The sequence below is a fragment of the Nymphalis io genome, chromosome 30, assembly GCF_905147045.1.
Source record: "Nymphalis io chromosome 30, ilAglIoxx1.1, whole genome shotgun sequence".
NCBI lineage: Eukaryota > Metazoa > Arthropoda > Insecta > Lepidoptera > Nymphalidae > Nymphalis > Nymphalis io.
In genome coordinates this window covers 274,509-300,155 of record NC_065917.1, presented here as the reverse complement: position 1 = coordinate 300,155, position 25,647 = coordinate 274,509, and the positions used below count along the sequence as shown (strand labels likewise).

Here is a 25,647-nt window from a genome sequence, read left to right as displayed (position 1 = left end):
TGTAGCCTGATCGAAAGCCGGCTTGCTCTGGGGGCTGGAACTCGTCAAGTCGTCTGGCGAGACGGTTCGTGACGACTCTTGAGAACAGCTTATACACGTGACTCAGGAGGGAGATTGGTCTGTAGTTTTTCAAGAGGGTTTTATCACCTTTCTTGAAAAACAGTACCACCTCACTCCCGCTCCACGTTTCCGGGGTCTTGCCATGTTGGATGACGGAATTAAAGAGGCTTGCTAGCTCTTTCAGGACCGGAGTCCCGCCTGCCTTAAGCAACTCTGTTGTGATTCCGTCATCTCCCGGAGATTTGTTGTTTTTAAGCTGTTCTAGAGCCGCCCTAATCTCTCCTTGGTCAACGACCGGGAGCTCCTCGGAGTAATGGCGCATAAGAGGGGCGCGCTGGTCATCAATACTGATTCCCATGGGTTTATCCGATCTTGAAGAGAACAACTGCCCATAAAACCTCTCTACTTCTCCGATAATCTCAGGCCTAGAGGTAACGACCCCACCATTTTCAGTTTTAAGTTTTGTCAGACGCGGCCTCCCAAACTTGCGAGCGAACACTTTCGATCCCCGATTTTGCTCAATCGCAGCCTTGATGGCACGGGTATTGGAGCGTCGGAGATCGCGTCGCGTCAGCGTTTTTATTGTTCGGTTTAAGGCCTTATCTGACAAAAACGATGGTAGTTCTCGTCGTTTTCTCATGAGCTCGAGTGTCTCAGCGGAGAGTTTTGGTGCGTTGTCTCTTCTCTGTGGCGGAAAACACTTGCGGGATGTGTTTTGCAGTATTTTGACCAGCGTGTCGGTTCTCTTATCAATGCTGCTTATGGTTTCCAACGCGGTGAATTGATTTTGAAGTTCCATTTGGAACTTTTCGGAGCCTTGAGCAGCTTGGAGCATGGTAGGTCGGAGAGTAGACCTCATCATTCTCGATCTTTCGGCTTTTAAGTTGATATTTAGAGTGCCTCGAACCAAGCGGTGATCACTTCCGGTATTAAACCTGTTGATCACTGAAACATCTCTAAATATGTGCCTTTTATTCGAGATGATAAAGTCTATCTCGTTCCTTGTCACGTTATCGGGGCTTCGCCAGGTCCACCTCCTCTGAGGCTTCTTTTGAAAGAAAGAATTCATCAAAAAAAGCCCCTGCGCTTCGAGAAAGTTTACCAGCATTTGCCCCCTGTGATTTCTGCAGCCCAAGCCGTAAGGTCCGACTTTCGATTCACCGCTATCTTGTACTCCCACTTTAGCATTAAAGTCTCCCATAACAACATTGTAGTGGGCCCTCGAGGTGTCGTTGAGGGCCTTTGCGATGTCCTCGTACATCGCTTCGACCACATCATCAGAGTATGTCGAAGTTGGCGCATATACCTGTACGACCTTCAGGGAGTACCTGTCGGAAAGTTTTAGGACAAGGTACCCGGTTCGACACACTACTGATTTCCACAATGCTGCTAATGAGATCCTTTTTGACTAGAAAACCGACACCACCCTGGGAGAGGTTATCACCTTCGCGGAAGTAGAGTAAGTTACCGGACTCTAGAGTTATCGTGTCCTCCCCCTGTCTTCGGACTTCAGATAACCCCAGTATATGCCAGTTTATATGACTTAACTCTACTTCTAATTCGGCGAGGTGATGGTCCAGCCTCATCGAGCGTCCATTATACGTTGCCATTTTCAGTCGTTTTATACGGTAGCCTGCCGTGAACCGGTGATTCTTAGCACCCCCTGCCCTGCCGATACCGCGACCGCTACCTTGGTCGGGCCTAGCGGGCTTGCCGGTAACTGGGGGCCTTTTTTTGGGCGCATCTGCCATTTAGGGAGGTGGTTTGCCCATACTCGCCGCGCTGGGCAGGCGTGTTGGCGAGCGCAGTAGGGGGTAAGATGTTTATGGGAGGGGGGACGCTGCTGCCCATCCCCCCTTTTCCCCGTCCCTCAGTCGCCTCTTACGACACCCACGGGATGAGATTGGGGGAGTACTATTCAGATAGCTATAAAAATATTAATTAATACAAATCATAAAAATTCAATGTCATATCGTCTAAAGTAAAATCGGCATTAAATAATCCGATCATTGATAGTTAGATATCGTAATGTTATATAAATATGTATCATTAACTTAAAATTGCAATTTATAAACAGGAACTGGATATATCATTTAATGTACAAAGTTTAAATACAAAAATATGAAAGCTAATTTTGGTTTACCTCTTGAGGTAGTGATTATATTAATGGCGCCAAAATTGTAATTCAAACTGGCGTCATGACGTTTGTGTTTTTAAAATGCTAAGCATGTTTTTTTTTAAATAAATACAAAAATTATTTTACCGTACAACATTATTGTTTTAAATTTAAAATCAATTTTTATTGGAGTCTTACATATCAGCGCGGCTTAATGCAAAAGTAACATCGGCATTGTAAGAGCTACCATTACCAAAAAAAAAAAAAATACAAACCTAAAGATTTGTTTCTTGGGGCGTGATTATCATTTTAAAAACAGTTACGTTATATATGTATGCATATAAATATGTTATTTCATTTAAATAGAAAATAACTAGTGTATTAAAGCCACAAGAGTAGACAAAGGCAAATTAACAACCGACATTGAATTGGCGCGATATCATTGGTCGAGATTTTGAGTTATCTGTGATATTCATTATGGATTTGCGAAAAAATTGCGTTTTATTCGAGAAAGTAGTTAAGCTGAGCTGTTAGCGACTATCACGGGATATGGAAATATAAAGCTAGTTTATATTTACTCCTACGATTGGAATATACTAAACATACATTTCAACTAATTGTAAAAGGTGTATTAAATACAATATTAACACGTACATAGTGCTATTTTGATTTTAAATAAGAATATTTAATTTAAATCTCAGTTTATTTGAAATTTTAAGTCAACTAACTTCTAAATAAGTTATTATTGTAACAATTTAACATACGATAAGATTATCATAGTCCTGTCACCGTGGCGTCACGGAAGGGTAGATAGGCAAACATGGTATAACTAAGAATTTAATGTTTTTGAATGTACATATTTTCAAATATAAAGACTTATAACCTTTTACTGTTGCAATTTCTGTTTCTCTTTTTTAATTTCGAATAGGAAGGCTAATGTAATTTTGGTGGTAATTCTCCACCGCGTCATTGGCGTTTTAAGAAATATTAACCATCATTTATATTGTCAATGTGCCACCAACATTGGGAACCAAGATGTAATATCCATTGTGTATGTACGTTATTTCATAAACCTAGTTATATAATTATTTAATATTAACTAGAAATTGGATGTATGTGTGTACATACATAAGAAGCCATTAGTTCCATATTATATTTTCATATATATATATATATATATATATATATATATATATATATATATATATATATATATGAATTTTATATATATATATATATATATATATATATATATATATATATATATATATATATATATATATATAAGCCTTTATATATTGCAATATTATTTATACATAAGCATAGACGTTTTGCATGTATGTTATATACGTACTAAAAACTCTGACACTGATTAATTAACTGACTGAATAAAAATGAGTTATGAGTGAAAATTTGCTCGATCACATATGATGGTTTATTAAAAATTTGTCCTCTAGTGTTAAATATATGAAAGTTTATATGGATGGTCCACATTTTTTTATACAGTGTTGCCAACTTGGGGGTTTTCCCCCTAAATAGGGCTATGTCAGATGAAATCAAATAGGATATTTTTAGGTCAGACATTTTTTAGGAGGAACATTTTTTTAAAGAAATTCTCTCCGGGGATTAACTCTTCAGCTTCATTTAATTGAGTATATTTCAAGTTTACTAATGCTACTTGCAGTACTTGATTTGCTTTTTTTTAACATCATATTATAAATGTATTTTGTATTTGTTTCAATTCATCCGTCAGGAGGATGCTTCTAAGAGGTTGGCAACACTGTTTTTATGTAACATAAAAATACCATCATCGTTTGTCGTATTTTGTAATTTAATCCGCAAGGCGAAACGCCTCCCACGCAATCATGAAGTGAACACGACAAGAAAACTGGTTACAGATACAATTAATATATTTAATTTATCTAGAATATTCTAGAGAGATCTCGAATTTTACATTGGAGCCGTGTTCTATAGAATTCATGGTATGTACGGGAAGGTTTGCGTGACCCGGCCGATGGCTCTGTAACAAAACAATTTCGTTAATATATAAAAATGGCTGTTTGTGTATCTGTTTGTGATTAATAGAGTTCGGACCGTTTGAATCACCATCATAGTTGAAATTTAGATGTATGTCTCATGGATGATTTTATAATATCCACTTCGTTGTAACGCCGCTAGATGGCGCTGTACCACATTAACAGCCACCTTCCGGGTTTTGCTAGTAAAGTACAAAAGTGTCTGTTGGTCGAAGATATCTCTTCTTAAGAACAAAACTTATTCCAACATGATTCAAAACAGTTACAGTATATAAATGTCCCACAGCTGGGCTAAAACCTCTCCTTCTCAGGAGAAGGTTTGAGCTTATTCCACAACCTGCTTCGATGCATGGATTTCCTTCACCGAACACTTATAAATTAAATGTGTGAAAGTCAGTGGAGCTAGCGATCTCGGATACCAACACTGAGCTGACGATATACTTTATTGGCTCCACAATTCAACTGTAATTAGAAGTTATCGTTGGGTTCGTTGAGCGGTACCTGGTCCCCAGCCCCGCCGTGAACAGCAGCCGGCGGCCCCGCACGAGGTACTCCGGACAGCGGGCGAACCTGAACAGCACGGAGGCCCCTTCGCCCGCCCTCAGCACGTTGTTCGGAGACATTATACCCTAAAGCAAAAAATATATCCGTGGTCAGCGATGAGATGAGCAACCCGATGGTAAGTGGTCACCACCGCCCATAGACATTGACACCGCAATAAATATTAACCATCGCTTACATCAACAATGCGTCACCAACCTTGGGAACTAAGATGTTTTAAAAAAAAAAACTTTATAGTATAAGTTGATAATATGACTACAGTGCCATCTATAATATTATCTTGTAGCTGAATTAAAAAACTTACAGCCACTGGGTCGCTGTTACCCTGGCCCCTTGGGCCAAAAATTAAAGACACGACAGGTTAGGGGGCAACCCCGCGGCCCGTACCCAGACTGGCCTAGGCCAGTTAGGAGGAACCAACTCTCTCTCTTAAAAAACTTTCATTAATAAGACGTATTGCTCGATAAGGGTTTATAAATATGATAAAAAATTGTGTTTAAACTCTTACATAGTTTAATTGTAGCAAAAGAGTTTAGTTTTTTGCCGATTATTTTTAGTAGGATCTACAGTTTGAGCCAGTGTTAGGTTTATATATTATTACCTGAATAAATTATTTTGATTTTGAGCTGTTTGTAAAAATGTATTAATAAGATAAGATATTTATTCAATAAAATGAAAATTAACTTTTGGTTTGATATGTCAGGACTCCAAAAAAATCCTTACCTAATAATAATTTGAAAACACGTTATCAGGGCTATAGAATAAGACTTAGGATACCTAAAATCTGAGCCCCCCCCCACACTTATGGGAACTAGTAATAAATAAACATACTTACAACGAGCATGGCGTAGTGCGGGGAGTAACCCGTGAGCCCGTGGAGCGTGGTGCGTTGGTACTTGCTGTGGCCCGCCAGGTCCAGGAAAGACACCAGCTTGGCGCTCCTCTCTCCGATGCGCTCCGCTGTCATCAGCTCGGAACAACCGTAGTTGACGACATTACCCCGATTATATGAATGTAATACATTACATGACTTTCATTTTAGGTATAAGTAATACCGGGTAGTGTTGCATGTCGATAGTCCATTATCGATAAAATCGATAGTTTTGGACTATCGATAATCAATGATTTTTCGATAGTATTGACGTATTGATTTTTTCACGAGCCGGTGGGCGTGGTTGGTAGTTACTTGCCTTTCATGCCAAAGGTCGTGGGTTCGATTCCCACCCAGGACAGATATTTGTGTGCATGAACATGTCTGTTTGTCCTGAGTCTGGGTGTAATTATCTATATAAGTATGTATTTACAAAAGAAAAGTAGTATATGTAGTATATCAGTTGTCTGGTTTCCATAACACAAGCTCTGCTTAATTTGGGATCAGATGACCGTGTGTGAATAATGTCCAATATTATTATTATTATTATTTCTATTTAACTTTTAAAGTTTCTCTTCTTTCAAAGGGTTTAAACCGAAAACGCGGGCTGCAGCCAAGCGTTAAGGAGTGTTGCTTATATTAAAAACGTTGATGATAAAGTGGATGATGATATAAACTTTCGGGTGATACGGCAGGTGTTAAGGATTATGGCTTTTTGAAGTATATGGAGGATATACGCTGGCATTTGTAAGGTGTTCAGACTTTGCGTCAAGGATTTTGGCACGATACCTGTGGATGATAGGACTATAGGGACTATGTGTACTGTTTGTGCTTTCCATTGCGTTTTAATTTCTATGGCGAGATCTTGATATTTACTTAACTTTTCAGATATTGTGGTTTGTATGTTATGTGAATTAGGAACGGCTATATCGATAAGATAAATGATTCTATTGATTTTATCATGAACGGTAATATCTGGTCTGTTATAACAGATAGTTTTGTCAGTTATTATTATTCTATCCCAGTAGATTTTGTGGTTTCTAGTGTCTAATACACTTTCCGGTTTATATTTGTAATATGGATTCATTTCTGTTATAAGTTTATATTTGTATGCTAAATGTTGGTGTATGATTGCAGCCACTTGATCATGTCGATGCTTATAATCGGTCTGTGCGAGAGATTTGCAAGCCCCCGTTATGTGCTGAATAGTTTCAGAGGCTGCGTTACATTGTCTACATAAGTCAGTAGGTTGATTATTATCCTTCATTATGTACTTCCTATAGTTACGAGTTGCTATTATTTGGTCTTGAATGGCGAGCATAAAACCTTCGGTCTCAGGGAACAGTTCACCTCGTTTGAGCCATTCGTTCGACTTCTCTTTGTCGACGTGGGGTTGGTTCAAATAGGCTCGGTGCCTCCCATGCAGTGTTTTTTCAGTACATGCCAACATTTGTTGTTGTGTACTTATGATATGTTCGTTTACTTGAGTGTTTTTGTCATGTAGGTTTAATGGTGTAAGCTTTTTGTCTATTTCTGTTGCGTGTCTATGTAGAGGTGAGTGTTCGGATTTATCATGGAAGTATGGTCTGAGTGAGAGTATCTGCTTATTGTGTAAATTGTGTATGTCTATTAATACCCTTCCTCCTTCTTTGCGTGGTAGTGTGAGCCTTTGAATACAAGATTTTGGATGATGTTTCCTATATTTAGTGAAGTGAGTGTTTATAGTACGCTGCAATTTTTTTATGTCACTTTTTGACCATTGTATTATTCCGAAAGAGTACGTAAGTAAGGGTATGGCAAATGTGTTAATAGCTTTTATTGTGTTTTTAGAGTTAAGGTGTGTCTTTAATACGAGATTTAATCGGTGCGAGAATTTTGTAAGCAGTTCTTGTTTTGTCGTAGTTTGTAGTATTTGCCTAGATTGTTTAAAACCAAGGTGCTTTGTTCATCCATTGGTTCAATTTGTTCACCAGTTTCGAGTGTGTAGCTATTATTAAGGATTTTTCCTTTCGAGATTGACAGAATTTTGCACTTGTCAAAACCGAATTTCATATGAATATCTTTGGAGAACTGTTCCGTAATGCTTGCTCAAGCAGCGTGTTTTTGTCAGTGGAGTAAAGTTTTATATCGTCCATGTACATGAGGTGTGATAAGTTATATTGGGTGTTATTACCGTAAAGTGTGAATCCTGTATTGGTTTTATTTAACAAGAGTGAAAGAGGATTTAAGGCCAAGCAAAACCAGAGGGGGCTCAGAACGTCTCCTTGAAAAACTCCTCGTTGGATACGAATTGGTTCAGTAGTTAGAGATTTCATGGACGATTGTTTTATTTTTAATACAGTTTGCCAGTTTTGCATAGAATTTTGAAGAAATGATATGAGGGTTGGGTTTATTTTATACAATTTTAAGACATACAATAACCAGCTACGCGGGACTGAATCAAAGGCTTTTTGATAATCAATAAACATAGTATGGATATCTGATTTTGATTTTACCGCACTACTTAAAATGATTGCATCAAAAGTAAGCTGCTCCTTACAACCTTGGCTATTTTTTCTACACCCCTTTTGCTGTTCGGCTAATATATTATGTTTAGTTAAATGTTTGTATATTTCTTCACTTATGCAAGCTGATAAAATTTTATATATGGTTTGTAAGCAAGTTATTGGTCGTTATTTATCTGGATTTGTGGTATCATGTTTATCTTTAGGTACTAAGTATGTGATTCCATGTGTTATATATTTCGGTAGTAAATGTGGTGATTGAATGAATGTATTTAAGTACTTATGTATGTATGAGTGTATGCTACTAAATTTCTTGTACCAATAGTTGTGAATATTGTCTGAGCCTGGGGATTTCCAATTGTGCATTCGTTTGATGACATCTATAAATGTTTCTATTGGTAGGAAGTTGAACTCCATCTCTGGAATATGTGTAGTTATATCGTTAACCCAGTCTGCATGTTCATTATGTTCTATGGGGTTTTCCCATGTCTTGTCGAATGCCCAGAATTGTCGAAATATTTCAGGGGGAGGTATTTCTAGATTTTGCTCATTATCTTTGCAGTTAGATAATAAATTCTATAGAAGATTTTTTCATTGTTAGCAAATGTTTTGTTTTCTATTTTACGGGCAGTACACGTCAAATATCTCTTAAGTCTACTAGCTGCTGCATTGAGTTTCTGTTTTAAGGTATCTAAGAAGTGTTCTATATGCGTGTTTGTATTTTCATATTGTGCGTGTGATTGATATTGTGTCTTTATGAGTTCTACTGCAGCTACTACTTTTCGGTTTCTATTTCCTCTAATAAATTGTGTTAACCTGCCTATATTGACTCGCAACTTCCTTATTTTATTTTCTAATCTTCTTTGCCAGCTAGGTTTTCTGTATGATTTGTTTTGATGGTTGTTTTGTGTTAAGAATGTCATTCTTGCCCCATTACATTTAGCTGCTGTCCATGCTGCACAGTAAATTATTGTCTGTAGAGTGATAAAATCAGTATCAGTGTTTACAAATTTTGTCAGTATCATCGTATCTATGTATTTCATTATTAATGAAAACATTTTAGAAGTCCTTTGTTTAGGAATGTATGGTCTGCTAGTTGGTTCAGTATCACAAAAATGTTCTAGAGCATGAACGAATGTGTTCTCTATTTCAGTGTTTTCTTCTAAAGTCATATCATGATCGTGGGTGATACTTTCTATGTTTTGTTCATCGATAGGGGTTGATGTAACGGAATCAGTGCATGTAACTGTAGTGTTTTGCATTTTCCTAGCTTGTGAGTTTGTTTCTGAATTAGATTTGAATGCATCGTAGTGTGTAATATTACTTTGTTCTGTTGTTTGTAAATGTTCATTATCTGTGTCTTCCGTTAGTGTGTGTGTATAATGTAATTCATCTGCTACTTGTTGTTTAATCAGTGTTAATCTATCTTGTTTAATATATTTATTATTTATTATTGCCCTTCGTTGATCCGCTAATCTTTGCTCTGTAATGTGTGTAAACTCTGGGTATAAGTTTATCAACTCTTCATACAAACGTTTTCTATAAGCGGTCTTATTAGTCTCTAATTGTGTTATTTTGAAATAAATCCTAATAATTGCTTCATTGCATTCATTTGTCCATTTCATACGTTTTCCTGTTAGTGTGTTAAGGGATGTTTTAAGATTTGTGGCGTTTTGTTGTATCTGAGTTTGGATTACTTGCAATTCTGTTCTAACTTCATCGTAAATCTGATCAATGGTTTCTTGTGATAATAATTTCTTTTGTATAATAGCTCTACGTTGGTCACCAATTCTCTGTCTGCTTACTTCCATATGTGGATATTTATCTATAAATTTTATATGTAATGAAGAAAGATATGAATTTGTGTCTGATTCTAAATTTGTAAGATATAGGTAGATACGTAGGATGAACTTATTCATTTCCATACTCTATTTTTTACGTTTTTTTACGCCACTGGTGGTGGGCACAGGTTCACTGACAAAATTTGTCTCCTGTGCAACATCCGCCAGTTGAGCACCGGTTGATGATGAATTTGGTGAAGATGCATACAAAATTGGTGATGAAGAGGGTATTGATGGGAATAAAGATTTGGAGGATGAATTAGAAGTCTGCGTGGACTCTTCTTCTAACGATGGCTCGTTCGCCTGTATATATTTTTAAGTTTTAGACCTAGTTATCATATTATTCCCACGAGTAGCTAGGGACATAAAAGTCAATCACAGCAGAGCCCTGCATTCACTGTGATAAGGGTAAATTAAATTAGAGGTCCCCTTGTCTCTAAAGTTCGCATACTAACGACTAAGCACCCCCATAGCCATGGAGCCCTCGGCGTACGCTGTTCCACCTTGGCTTGGGTTGTATCTCTCTTGGTCTGTCTTCTCATCTTAGGCCAATCCAACATGAGTAGCTCTATTGGCATAGCCCTAAGAATCATTGAAGCGGACAACTGTGCGCTTCAATGATAGCCTCACCGCCTAACTGTGACATCAATTCCATCGCGCACAAAGAAATTTGGCAACTCCTTTCTTTGACGCACTACCAAAAAATGGAATTCCTTACCAGCTCACGTGTTCCCCTCCTCTTACAACCCGGGTTCCTTCAAACGAGGCGTGAAGAGGCATCTTGCGGGCCGGCAAGGCGGTGACGGCTAGTACAGAACATTCTTCCCGACTGTACTGGCCGTCGTCGCGTTTAGACTCTACTACCACTTACCATCAGGTGGAGTAGAGTCATTTGCCATCCCGGACATATAAAAAAAAAAAAAAACAAGCACCACCACGTCGGCAACGTAAAGATACGTCGGTGGGGTTATTATAATTATTATATTATAATTGCTTTCTCAAGATAAGTAATGTAGTAGGCCCAGTAACAACACTATTATTAATGAAGTTTTATTAAATCGTTACTATCGAATGAATACCTATGGATTGCTGTTATCAATATTATTAATAATAATAATAATGTCCTCCAGACCGATTTCGGCCACGGCGGCCAATCTCAAGAGAGATTAGCCAACTACGCAGGAGATATTATAGTGCACAAGTGTGTGCGCAAACACAGGTGCACTCTCTACTCCCTAACTCTCATAATCCGATGGGACGGCGACCCGACACCACCGGAAAGAGTTCAGGCGCAGGACCAACGGCTTTACGTGCTTTCCGAGGCACGGGAGTGTACACACTTCCAACTTCCGGACTCCGGGCTGCTACTGAGAATTTTCTAACAGAAAAACCCAATAACTTTTTATTGGCCCGATCTGGGAATTGAACCCAGGACCTCCGGGGTCTGCGGTCTTATATCAAGCCACTAGACCAACGAGGCAGGCAAACGAGTTATCAATAGTATTGTGAACAGAGAGCTATAGTAACTATCGATAATATCGACAATATTGACACAAGACGATACTTTCGGAAGTACTGTCGATAATAGTTTTCGAGGTCAAACTATCGATAGTTCTGCAACACTGATACCTGGGATTAGGTAAATGAAACTACAAATTATTAGATTACAAAAACAATCACTTCTACACTATATACACTCCGTAGCGAATATCTAGACAGCGCGATTCAGGAATGTGACATTTCGAATCAGCGCCATCTATCGTTAACGGGGTGTAACATACGCCATCATACAACTGGATAATAGAATAACGGAAGCTTTTACAAAGATTAATATAATTGAAAAATGAGTATGAAAACTAGATACAGATGTTTAGACAACTTGTAGCCGAGATGGCCCAGTAGTAAGAACGCGTGAATCTTAACCGATGATCGTGAGTTCAAACCCGGGCAAGCACCACTGAATTTTCATGTGCTTAATTTGTGATTATAATTCATCTATAAGCAGCATTGATGAGAGAACCGACACGCTGGTCAAAATACTGCAAAACACATCCCGCAAGTGTTTTCCGCCACAGAGAAGAGACAACGCACCAAAACTCTCTGCTGAGACACTCGAGCTCATGAGAAAACGACGAGAACTACCATCGTTTTTGTCAGATAAGGCCTTAAACCGAACAATAAAAACGCTGACGCGACGCGATCTCCGACCCTCCAATACCCGTGCCATCAAGGCTGCGATTGAGCAAAATCGGGGATCGAAAGTGTTCGCTCGCAAGTTTGGGAGGCCGCGTCTGACAAAACTTAAAACTGAAAATGGTGGGGTCGTTACCTCTAGGCCTGAGATTATCGGAGAAGTAGAGAGGTTTTATGGGCAGTTGTTCTCTTCAAGATCGGATAAACCCGTGGGAATCAGTATTGATGACCAGCGCGCCCCTCTTATGCGCCATTACTCCGAGGAGCTCCCGGTCGTTGACCAAGGAGAGATTAGGGCGGCTCTAGAACAGCTTAAAAACAACAAAGCTCCGGGAGATGACGGAATCACAACAGAGTTGCTTAAGGCAGGCGGGACTCCGGTCCTGAAAGAGCTAGCAAGCCTCTTTAATTCCGTCATCCAACATGGCAAGACCCCGGAAACGTGGAGCGGGAGTGAGGTGGTACTGTTTTTCAAGAAAGGTGATAAAACCCTCTTGAAAAACTACAGACCAATCTCCCTCCTGAGTCACGTGTATAAGCTGTTCTCAAGAGTCGTCACGAACCGTCTCGCCAGACGACTTGACGAGTTCCAGCCCCCAGAGCAAGCCGGCTTTCGATCAGGCTACAGCACCGTGGACCACATCCATACTGTTCGGCAGATTGTGCAGAAGACCGAAGAGTACAATCAGCCGCTGTGTATGGCATTTGTGGACTACGAGAAAGCCTTCGACTCCATCGAAACCTGGGCAGTGCTCGACTCATTGCAGAGATGTCATATCGATTGGAGATATATCGAGGTACTGAGATGTCTGTACAACGCCGCTACAATGACTGTCCACATCCAGGACTGTAAGACGAAGGCGATCCAACTGCGCAGAGGGGTGATACAGGGGGATGTAATATCCCCGAAACTGTTCACCAACGCGTTGGAAGACGTTTTCAAAACGCTGGATTGGACTAGGTATGGAGTCAATGTAAACGGCGAGTACATCTCACACCTTCGATTTGCCGACGATATCGTCATCATAGCAGAGTCGCTGGAACAACTCACCGAAATGCTGCGTAGCCTAGGCGAGTCTTCCCGGTGTGTCGGTCTCGGTATGAACTTGGACAAGACCAAGGTCATGTTCAATAGGCATGTCGTGCCGGGACCGATATACGTCGAGGGGAAACCTCTCGAAGTTGTTAGTGAATATACCTACCTAGGACAGATAATACAAGTCGGTAGGAACAACTTCGAGAAGGAAGCCGATCGAAGAATTCGCTTGGGATGGGCAGCATTTGGCAACCTTCGTCAAGTCCTCAAGTCGTCTATACCGCAATGTTTGAAGACGAAAGTCTTCAACCAATGCGTCTTACCTGCCATGACATACGGTGCCGAAACGTGGACACTAACTGCGGGACTAGTCCACAAATTCAAAGTCGCTCAGCGTGCTATGGAGCGAGCTATGCTCGGAGTATCTTTGAAGGATAAGATCAGAAATGAGATTATCCGGAAAAGAACCGGAGTCACCGACATAGCTTGCAAAATTAGCAGGCTGAAGTGGCAGTGGGCTGGTCACGTATGTCGTAGGACCGATGGCCGTTGGAGCAGACGAGTCCTAGAGTGGAGACCGCGAATCGGCAAGCGCAGCGTAGGGCGCCCTCCAGCCAGGTGGACCGACGACCTTAAGAAGGTGGCGGGCACCAACTGGATGCGGAAGGCGGAGGACAGGGAGCTTTGGCGCACCTTGGGAGAGGCCTATGTTCAGCAGTGGACAACGATTGGCTGTTGATTGATTGATTCATCTCTGCTTGACGGTGAAGGAAAACACCGTGAGGAAACCTGCATGTGTCTAATTTCACTGAAATTCTGCCACATGTGTATTCCACCAACCCGCCTTTAGCCCAGCAGTGGGACATTCACAGGCTGTTACGGAAACGAACGGCTTAGACAACTGCACGGGACTAATAATGGTACTTGTGTGTGCGTGCAAGCACAGACAGTCTCTATTCCCACACACTCTTAATCCTATTGAGAACCGAGATGGTAGTGAATAGAATGTGTAAATCGTTACCAATGATAGCGTGTTAAAACCCAGATTAGCACCACTAAATTGGAACAGCGTATTGGAATAAGCTCCTCATCAAAGGGAGAAGAGGTAGGGATTAGCCCAGCCGTGGGACATAGACATTTACATAAAATCCCAGGGTGAAAATTAGAGAGAGTTCAGGCGCAAACAATGTCTTTACATGCTTCCAAATCTCACTTCTAGTGTACAACTTACTTTTACTTTTCTTTTCTATTTACTTATTATAAAAAAATAACGCCTCTGCTGGGCTAAGCCCTCCCCTCCACTTGTGATTTGGAGCTCTAAATTGCTGTTTCAATGCGGGTTGATGGATATACATAGCAATACTTCATCCCATAAAAGCAGATCTCCTGTCAATGTGCGCCATTAATTAAGCACATCAAAGTGCAGTGGTGTTTGCCCGGGCTTTGCAAGTGGGTGGGGGATTGTTCTTATAGCATATGGGCCACCTGATGGTAAGTGGTCACCAACGCCCATAGACATTGGCATTGCAAGAAATGTTAACCATCGCTTACATCGCCAATGCGCCACCAACCTTGGGAACTAAGCTGTTATGTCCCTTGTGCCTGTAATTAAATACTCAATATTTAATTTAGTTACTAGAACTCACGACTTCAACAAGATAATAACGAACGTACCTTGAGTGAGAACGCCTATGAGCGTCGACTTGCCCGCCTCGTTCGCCCCCATCACCGCGACCCGCAGCTCGACGCTCTGCTGCGTGTCCGCCAGCTGCGAACCGAGTACGTACTGTAGCGTAGACAGGTTTAGACAGAGATAGAATTATCAAATCTTTTGACCCTTATCGTGTAACCAGTGTTGGTGTTTGTTTCGCTACTTAAGTAGCGAAACAAACTTGACAGTTGGTGCGTTCATTGTGTTTTATGTTCAATTTTCGCTTATATTTATGTTAGAAAACGATTCTAATCCAGTGTAAAGGCCGAGAAACAATCCTTATATCATATCGATGGTTATACAACGGTGCAGTGTCGTATTATTTCATGTTAAAGCGACAGCAAGAAGAAAATTGCCGGCGTGTGTTTTCACGCGTAAGTACGACTATTTTGTCTCAAAATATAGTTTCTCAGTGATGTTTATTTATGCCATAGCATGACGGAACCTTATATCGCATTAAAATCCTAAAGATAATATGATTTTCCAGTTTTTATTATTCATAACCTATAATTATTTATCATGTAAGTGCTGAAAGTATCGGCTAAAAAAAGTCCCGATATTCGATAAAAAATATCGACTCGTCGACAATGAAACAAATAAATACGGAGTCCATTAATAAACTAAAGTGCTTCGTTATATGTATATATGATATTTTAATTTATTCGTTATCCTATTTATAGTTTTCTAACGACAACATGATTTAACATTCTTCATGAATTTATAATATTATTAGATTCCGAGTCAAGAGGGTAACATAGAAATATATGTGGCAACCATTCTTTATGAGGAGAACGCTAATCCAGTACCATATAAAGATGCCGAAGTACTATTGATAACGGAAACAAAAACAAACAATGCAACGGTTTTCGGGTGTAGGAGGAAAACAAAAAATATTATAATTAAAAAAAATGTATAATAAACATTAAAAAGTAAAATTTAATAACCCTATTTAGTTTTAATTAAGTCCCGAAAATCTCCCAAAACAGAGAACGCGGGTACTATGGCAACGTTATAAGCACACATCGACAAACCATCTCCGTCTCGATCGCGGCCTCGCGGCCCCTCGGTGTACCAGTTCCAGGCGTGCCCACCTTGCGGATGTACACCTCGGCGACGGCGCGCGCGGGCGCCACGGGCAAGTATCTACCAACCGCGCCAAACGTCTCGTCAAAATTAACTCTTTAATCTAATCGTTCGGTGAGACCGACACACTGTTAGGTTAGGTTAGGACAGGTTAGGTTATATTTTCTGGTTACATTTTCTGTATAAGTATGTATTTACAAAAGAATAGTAGTATATGTAGTATATCAGTTGTCAGGTTTCCATAGCACGAGTTTTGTACAAGCTTAATTTGGGATCAGATGGCCGTGTGTGAAAAATGTCCCAGGATATTATTATTATTAGTTTCAAAGATTTAGAATTAGGATTACGTTGTTAATGTACCAGGAGAACATAAACAGTGAGACGGTTTCACCGAACGATTAGATTAAAAGAGTCAATTAGTTTCAGTTAGGATTACAGTGTTAATGTACCAGGAGATCATATACAGTGAGTCGGTCTCACCGAACGATTAGATTAAAAGAGTCAATTAGTTTCAGTTAGGATTACAGTGTTTGCATTTGTGTGCATGAACATGTCTGTTTGTCCTGAGTCTGGGTGTAATTTTCTGTATAAATATGTATTTACATAAGAAAAGTAGTATATGTAGTGTTGGAGGAAGACTAATATTTTAATTCAGCAACACCACACCTGCCTATATAAGACGAGATGTTGGCGATAAGAGCTCATTATTACGTTAACTTTTGAAGTGTGCGGAAGCTCTGCCCGAATAATTACCGATTTAATTAAATTACTAATTATTTTATGTTTGTTTAAAGTCATAAATTGTGTATGTACTTGAGGCCGAAGGCAAAATAAATCTTTTTTTTATTTTAATAATTGTTTGATTTATAACATCAGAAGTGGGATTCGAAGGCTGTTATAGCCGCAAACACATTTCTGGTGCTATAGATGAAACTTAATTCTACCCTCCCACGCGGCTTAGTAATTTAAATATTCAGGCAATGCTTCCATCAGTGTAATGTCGAACAACGATAAACGTAACAAACGAAGACGTCGAGGACAAACTCCACCCAACTCAATGGAAGAGATCCTGACCAGACTGCGCGCTTTGGAGGAGCAGTCTCGTGCGTCTGTGGAGACGCAAGCCAGTGCATCAGTCAGTGCTGGCACTAGTCGCTCTGTCGCGCTGCAAAGCGCCACACCAGCAGCCGCATCGACGCCTGGGACGTCGACTCCGCCACGCGACCACGTGGTTACGCCGCCACCGACTCCGCAAACCAGCCAGACGGGGTTATCGCAGTCCGAAGATGTGGTGACGATTGCTACCGAGCGGCTCTTGACCGCTATCAGCTGTGCTCAGGTCAGATCCAATCGATATTTTGTCTCTGATTTTGATCCGAGTGTTCATGACTTCGACACGTGGTGTGATGAGGTAGAAAGAGCGCGTATTTTGAACCAATGGGGCGACAAAGAATGCCTTGCTCGCATCGGACATTGTCTAAAAGGGGAATCTCGTACCTGGCTTAGCCAATGGACAAGTGATATTCGCACATGGTCCAATTTCAAACTAGAATTAAAAGCCTTATGCCCACGCTCTGTCGATGTCACGAATATTCTTTATGACGTTATGCGAACAGAGTCCGACAAATACTCCACATACGCCGAATATGCTCATAGATCGCTTTTAAGGTTACGCATAGTTAAAGGTCTAAGCAACGAGCTACTTACTGCCATTATTATACGTGGAATCGTAGACCCACAAATCCGCGCTATGGCTATTAACGCTAAATTATCGCCCGATTTTATAGTGGAGTTTTTGTCTAGCTTTGTTAAAACTTCTAACAATTCAAATAGAAAAATATCTACTAACTATAGTCGGTTTGATAAATTCTCTAATAATAATAATTTAAATCGCAACCTTTTAAAACGCAAATACAGTTCAAACGATTCAAAATCAATTAAATGTTATAATTGTAAGCAATTTGGCCATAAAAGTGTAGATTGTAGTAAACGATTGAATACAACTACAAATAATAATAACAACGAAAGAGCAATCGCGCTACCGGCAACGTCTCGTGTTGATGTGTTGAAGTGTACATTTTGTAAAAAAGTAGGTCATTCCGAGAATATGTGTTTTGCCAAAGAACGGTCGAGTTCACGAAACAATAATGGTGTTAATTTTTGTCGCGAACTTGTGGGTAGTTATAAAAATCGTGACGTAACAACTGCTGTTATCTCGGGAATTCCGTTAGATTTTTTGATCGATAGTAGTTCATGAGTCTCTCTAATGTCGAAAAATATTGTTAAACATTTTTCATGTCAATTAAGACCTACAAATCAATTATTACGTGGCTTAGGTGATATGGAAGTGAAATCAGAATCATATGTAACGTTGCCCGTTGAATTCAGTGACTTAACAATAGAAATTGATTTTTATATCGTCGATGATACCGGTGATTGTCAGCGTATAATTCGTAGTGAACCTATTGAAAGCAATATTTTGCCAGTAAATTCAATTTGTTTATCCGAACAAGTAAATACGTCTGTGTCTGGAAAAGATAGGGAACGATTATTAAAGATTCTAGCCAAGTATTCAAAATTCTTTTTAAGTGGTACCGCGATCACAACTGTAAAGAATAGTGAAATGCATATTAAACTGACAACTAATGTACCCGTGTATTATAGACCCTATAAATTATCACACGATGAAAAATTAAAAGTTCGCGAAATAGTTAAAGATTTGCTTAATAAAAGTATAATTCGTGAATCTGACTCGGAGTACGCTAGCCCAATTCTATTGGTGAAAAAGACAGATGGTTCTGATAGAATGGTGGTGGACTACCGTGCACTGAATCGGATTACTGATAAAACTAGACATCCCCTACCGTTGATTAATGACTACATAGACCGATTAGGTAAATCTCGCTGGTTTAGTTCCTTAGATATGGTATCTGGGTTTCACCGACTTAGAGTTGCTGAGGAGTCTATTCATAAGACGGCATTTGTTACCCCGGAAGGCCACTACGAATATTGTAAGGTCCCCTACGGATTAGCAAATGCACCGATTTTTTATCAGAAAACTATTGCTAAGACGCTAAAATCCTTTATTGAGGCCGGACAGGTTGTAGTCTATATCGATGACGTACTTATATTGACACAAAGCATTAACGAAAACCTTATTTTATTAGATTCGGTAATTAAAACTTTGACAGAGGCAGGATTTTCTATCAACTTAAAGAAATGCACTTTTCTAACCAATGAAATCGAATATCTCGGTAGGATTATACGCGATGGTCAGGTTAGGCCGAGCACTTATAAAATTGACGCGTTAGTTAAATCACCACCCCCGAATAATGTCAAACAGGTGCGGCAATTCCTAGGCCTCGCTGGGTATTTTCGTAGATACATATCTAATCACGCGATTAAGACCGCGCGCATTGCAGCCCTAACTAGAAAGGGAATAATTTTTGACTGGACCGACGAACATGAAAACGCACGTCAGGAAATAATTTCTTATTTAACAAATGAACCAATTCTAGCTATATTCGACCCTGACTTAATGACCGAATTACATACTGATGCCAGTTCAATTGGCTATGGCGGTATTCTTATGCAAATACATAAAGACGGTTGTAGGCGGGTAGTCGTATATTTTAGTAAATTAACTGCCGGCGCGGAGTCCAAATACCACAGCTATGAGTTGGAGACCCTTGCCGTAGTAAAATCATTGCAACATTTTAGACAATATTTAATTGGCAAAACTTTTAAAATAATCACAGATTGTAATGCGCTAAAAATGACGCAACGCAAAAAGGATCTCCAACCCAGAGTTGCAAGGTGGTGGATGTATATGCAGGATTTTGATTTCTCGCTAGAATATCGTAAGGGCACACTTATGTCACATGTCGATTATTTAAGCAGAAACCCGGTCAATGTTGTCGATATCATTCGAAAGCCCCAAAATTGGGCTCAAGTGGCACAAGCAGGTGACGAGGAAACTATTTCTTTGTTAGAGAAATTAAATAACGGTGAATTAGATAACATGCGTTATGTAAAACGTAATGACCTCTTGTATTATAAATACGACGTCACGGGTAAGCAAGCGCGATTCTTGTGTTATGTACCAAAAGCATTTAGATTAAGCTTGTTACGCGTTTTCCACGATGAGCATGAACACATCGGTATAGACAAGACGATTGATCTGATCCTACGGCACTTTTGGTTCCCCGGTCTAAGACGATTTGTCGCGAAATATGTGTGACAACACACTGCGTTATTTGCATTTCTCATAAACAAACTCCCCGAGCACCTTTACAACCTATATCTTCGTGGCAAAAAGATTCGGTACCATTTGACGTGATACACGCCGACGTACTCGAGACGCTGAGAGATAGCGATGGTCATAAACACGTACTCATTATAATTGACGCATATACAAAATATTGTTTACTGTTCGCGTTAACACGCCAAGATAGTAGTGAGCTAAAGCGTGTAATAACTCAAATTATATCGCTGTTCGGTACTTTTAAAAAGCTAGTGTGCGATAGAAGTCGTATGTTTGATAAATACGAATTTATTAACTGGATATCTGGTTACGGTGTCGAAGTGCATTTTATTACTCCCGAAATGCACCAAGAAAACGGCCAAGTTGAACGTTACTGCCGCACAGTACTTAATATGATAAGGGTTGAAGTAAATTATAATAAAAATGATTGGTCAAAAGTATTGTGGAAATTACAACTAGTATTAAATATCACTAAACATAAGACAACCCAATACCCGGCACTTAATCTTCTCATTGGCACCGATTCGACTACTCCGTTAATAAATAGCTTGATTAAAGACATAACCTACGAAGGTTCAAATCCAAATCGCGACGCGACTCGCGAATTAAAAAGGCAACGAGCTGAAGAGCTTATTCGCGATAATAGAAACAAACAAGATGCTTATGTTAATAAAAATAGAAAACCTCCTAAAATGTATCAAGTAAATGACTTGGTTTACGTGATCAAGAATTCTCAAAGCACCGGGAAACTTGATAGTGGTATGAGAGGCCCTTATAAAGTAACGAAGGCGCTCCCTAATGATAGATACGAAGTCCAATTGTTGGCTGGTGCCTATGGCAAAACTACTCGGGTAGCTGCAACATATATGGTTTTATGGAAGGGTGAATGGACACCTGAAACTTGTGCTGCATTTTTTGAAGGTATTTACTTGTTGTGCATGAGTTTGTCTTGACTTTATTTATTTATTGTAGCATGTAAATGTGAGACGTGCTAGTGGAAAAGACCCATGTAAAACCTGTGCGCGCGGTATTGGGTTGACCACAATGGTTTCTGGGGTGAGTCGGTTGCGCAGCTGACAACAGACCTGTGTAAATCCATGATGTATAGGTATCTGGGGTGACCTACTATAGACTGATATAAAACCTGTTCGTACACACGACTTTGTGCGAGGTATTCGGTTGCGTGGGACCAGACCTGTGTAAAACCTATGTAGTCTATTCAAACTGACTTGTGTAGTTGACAAATATACAAATATATGCCTTGTTGAGTAATAGAACAGACGTGACTAATGATGGATTTTTGTGTGTTTATTTCCTCAGAAACCAATGATGACAATGCTGAGCAGTTATCGGATGTTGTGGGTGTTACCGGTCCATCCACAAGTTCATCTGAGGGCTTCAGGGACGCAGCCCCGTCAGGAGAGGCCGTGTTGGAGGAAGACTAATATTTTAATTCAGCAACACCACACCTGCCTATATAAGACGAGATGTTGGCGATAAGAGCTCATTATTACGTTAACTTTTGAAGTGTGCGGAAGCTCTGCCGGAATAATTACCGATTTAATTATATTACTAATTATTTTATGTTTGTTTAAAGTCATAAATTGTGTTAAATGATTAGATTAAAAGAGTCAATTAGTTTCAGTTAGGATTACAGTGTTAATGTACCAGGAGATCATAAACAGTGAGTCGGTCTCACCGAACGATTAGATTAAAAGAGTCAATTAGATTCAGATAGGATTACAGTGTTAATGTACCAGGAGATCATAAACAGTGAGTCGGTCTCACCGAACGATTAGATTAAAAGAGTCAATTAGTTTCAGTTAGGATTACAGTGTTAATGTACCAGGAGATCATAAACAGTGAGTCGGTCTCACCGATTGATTAGATTAAAAGAGTCAATTAGTTTCAGTTAGGATTACAGTGTTAATGTACCAGGAGATCATAAACAGTGAGACGGTCTCACCGAACGATTAGATTAAAAGAGTCAATTAGTTCCAGTTATGATTACAGTGTTAATGTACCAAGAGATCATAAACAGTGAGTCGGTCTCACCGAACGATTACATTAAAAGAGTCAATTAGTTCCAGTTAGGATTACAGTGTTAATGTACCAGGAGATCATAAACAGTGAGTCGGTCTCACCGAACGATTAGATTAAAAGAGCCAATTAGTTTCAGTTAGGATTACAGTGTTAATGTACCAGGAGATCATAAACAGTGAGACGGTCTCACCGAACGATTAGATTAAAAGAGTCAATTAGTTCCAGTTATGATTACAGTGTTAATGTACCAGGAGATCATAAACAGTGAGTCGGTCTCACCGGACGATTAAATTAAAAGAGTCAATTAGTTTCAGTTAGGATTACAGTGTTAATGTACCAGGAGATCATAAACAGTGAGTCGGTCTCACCGAACGATTAGATTAAAAGAGTCAATTAGTTTCAGTTAGGATTACAGTGTTAGTGTACCAGGAGATCATAAATAGTGTGTCGGTCTCACCGAATGATTAGATTAAAAGAGTTAATTAGTTCCAGTTATGATTACAGTGATAATGTACCAGGAGATCATAAACAGTGTGTCGGTCTCACCGAACGATTATATTACAAGAGTCAATTAGTTCCAGTTAGGATTACAGTGTTAATGTACCAGGAGATCATAAACAGTGAGTCGGTCTCACCGAACGATTAGATTAAAAGAGTCAATTAGTTTCAGTTAGGATTACAGTGTTAATGTACCAGGAGATCATAAACAGTGAGACGGTCTCACCGAACGATTAGATTAAAAGAGTCAATTAGTTCCAGTTATGATTACAGTGTTAATGTACCAGGAGATCATAAACAGTGTGTCGGTCTCACCGAACGATTAGATTAAAACTGTAAAACTCCTCGTCCTTCGTCGCAAGCTTCGGAGAAGAATCGAAAGAACGCGAGGAGACAGAACAAAAATATCCTCCAGGACATCGCCAACGTGAAGAACAGCCTCACGAAGACATCGGACACGAAGTGCACGAACGTGTACGTGTCGGACGACGGGAGCAAGTACAGCGACGCGCACGTGTCGAGCGACACGCAGGAAAAGTGCGTGTGTGACGACCTGGTGTTCCTCGAAGACCCAAACGACCCTAGACGCTGTATATACTTTCAGGTGAGCAGAAAACTCTACTCGTTTTTAAAAGATTAGCAAACCTTAGATATGTGATTCAACGCGATTCGCTACCAGCTCTGCTGTATTGTACACCACAAACACTTCTCGATCAATATATCTCTATATATAACACGACACTGTTACACTTAACCACTTATATACACTTTAGTTTTACTTACAAAGTTCCGATAACAACTTCACAGATAACCAAAAGGCTAAATTTTTCGCGAATCCATAGTCAATACCACAGATTATTAAGATTTCGACCAAATTTCAAAGTTGCTTATATACTCTACTTGCTATTGGAATCGACTATAGACTTGTATATGTTTGCACAGCACATTGTGTGTGTGTGTGTTTTTTTATCCGTAACAGCACGTGAATGTCCTACTGCTAGGCGAAAGGCCTCCTCTCCCTTTTTTGAGGAGAAGGTTTGGAACTTATTCCACCACGCTGCTCCAGTGCGGTTTGGTAAATACACATGTGGCAGAATTTCAGTGAAATTAGACACATGCAGGTTTCCTCACGATGTTTTCCTTCATCGTAAAGTACGAAATGAATTATAATCACAAATTAAGTACATGAAAATTCAGTGGTGCCTGAACCATCTTGGCTGTTTTTTTTATATGCTAGCAATATTAGCACAGACTGTGCAATATAATATGTAATGCGGTCATGAATTAAATTTGATTGAATGTAACAGGCATCCGTGCATGTCCTGAGACACTCCACGGCCATCTACCCAGGGTTCCAGTGCTCTGTGCATGTCGGGAACGTGCGTCAGACACAATACAAAAGAATACATACATCAAACTCACTTTGCGGAATGGAATTAAATAGTTTAATTTTGGTATAATTTGTGGTGTTGCGTAAAATACTTAAGTATAATAATGATATTTATTTTTTTATGTTATATTCCTGTTTAGCGGTAGAATATCTGATGAGTGGGTGGTACCTACCCAGGCGGGTTTGCACAATGCCCTTACCACCAGTTACCACACACACTTATAATATATTCTGCCGCCAAACAGCAATAGCATTGTTGTTGGTGAGTAAAACAGTGTAACTACAGGCACGAGGGACATAACATCTTAGTTCCCAAGGTTGGTGACGCATTGTTGATGTAAGCGATGGTTAATATTTATTGCGGTGTCAATGTCTATGGGCGGTGGTGACCACTTACCATCGGGTTGCTCATCTCATCGCTGACCACGGATATATTTTTCGCTTTAGGGTATAATGTCTCCGAACAACGTGCTGAGGGCGGGCGAGGGGGCCTCCGTGCTGTTCAGGTTCGCCCGCTGTCCGGAGTACCTCGTGCGGGGCCGCCGGCTGCTGTTCACGGCGGGGCTGGGGACCAGGTACCGCTCAACGAACCCAACGATAACTTCTAATTACAGTTGAATTGTTGAGCCAATAAAGTATATCGTCAGCTCAGTGTTGGTATACGAGATCGCTAGCTCCACCGACTTTCACATATTTAATTTATAAGTGTTCGGTGAAGGAAATCCATGCATCGAAGCAGGTTGTGGAATAAGCTCAAACCTTCTCCTGAGAAGGAGAGGTTTTAGCCCAGCTGTGGGACATTTATATACTGTAACTGTTTTGAATCATGTTGGAATAAGTTTTGTTCTTAAGAAGAGATATCTTCGACCAACAGACACTTTTGTACTTTACTAGCAAAACCCGGTAGGTGGCTGTTAATGTGGTACAGCGCCATCTAGCGGCGTTACAACGAAGTGGATATTATAAAATCTTCCATGAGACATACATCTAAATTTCAACTATGATGGTAATTCAAACGGTCCGAACTCTATTAATCACAAACAGATACACAAACAGCCATTTTTATATATTAACGAAATTGTTTTGTTACAGAGCCATCGGCCGGGTCACGCAAACCTTCCCGTACATACCATGAATTCTATAGAACACGGCTCCAATGTAAAATTCGAGATCTCTCTAGAATATTCTAGATAAATTAAATATATTAATTGTATCTGTAACCAGTTTTCTTGTCGTGTTCACTTCATCATTGCGTGGGAGGCGTTTCGCCTTGCGGATTAAATTACAAAAAACGACAAACGATGATGGTATTTTTATGTTACATAAAAACAGTGTTGCCAACCTCTTAGTAGCATCCTCCTGACGGATGAATTGAAACAAATACAAAATACATTTATAATATGATGTTAAAAAAAAGCAAATCAAGTACTGCAAGTAGCA

The 25,647-nt window shown here is 39.8% G+C and overlaps 1 protein-coding gene and 1 pseudogene across 1 annotated transcript; both read left to right on the top strand.

Moving 5' to 3' along the window:
* The window catches only part of LOC126779824 (GTP-binding protein 2-like), an 88,966-nt pseudogene extending 63,535 nt beyond the window's left edge, over positions 1–25,431 (top strand).
* LOC126780102 (uncharacterized) lies at positions 20,580–21,829 on the top strand. The gene is made up of 2 exons (XM_050504366.1): positions 20,580–21,197; positions 21,597–21,829. Exons 1-2 carry the CDS (start codon positions 20,618–20,620, stop codon positions 21,719–21,721), a joined length of 705 nt encoding a protein of 234 aa, XP_050360323.1. The 5' UTR covers positions 20,580–20,617; the 3' UTR covers positions 21,722–21,829.
* Positions 25,432–25,647: the final 216 nt, after the last annotated feature.

Excerpts from the sequence above, each read along its gene's own strand:
- LOC126780102 (XM_050504366.1), top strand. The coding sequence starts at position 20,618 with ATGCACCAAGAAAACGGCCAAGTTGAACGTTACTGCCGCACAGTACTT. Across the intron at positions 21,198-21,596 it reads TTGTGCTGCATTTTTTGAAG|AAACCAATGATGACAATGCT; the intron begins GTATTTACTTGT and ends TTATTTCCTCAG.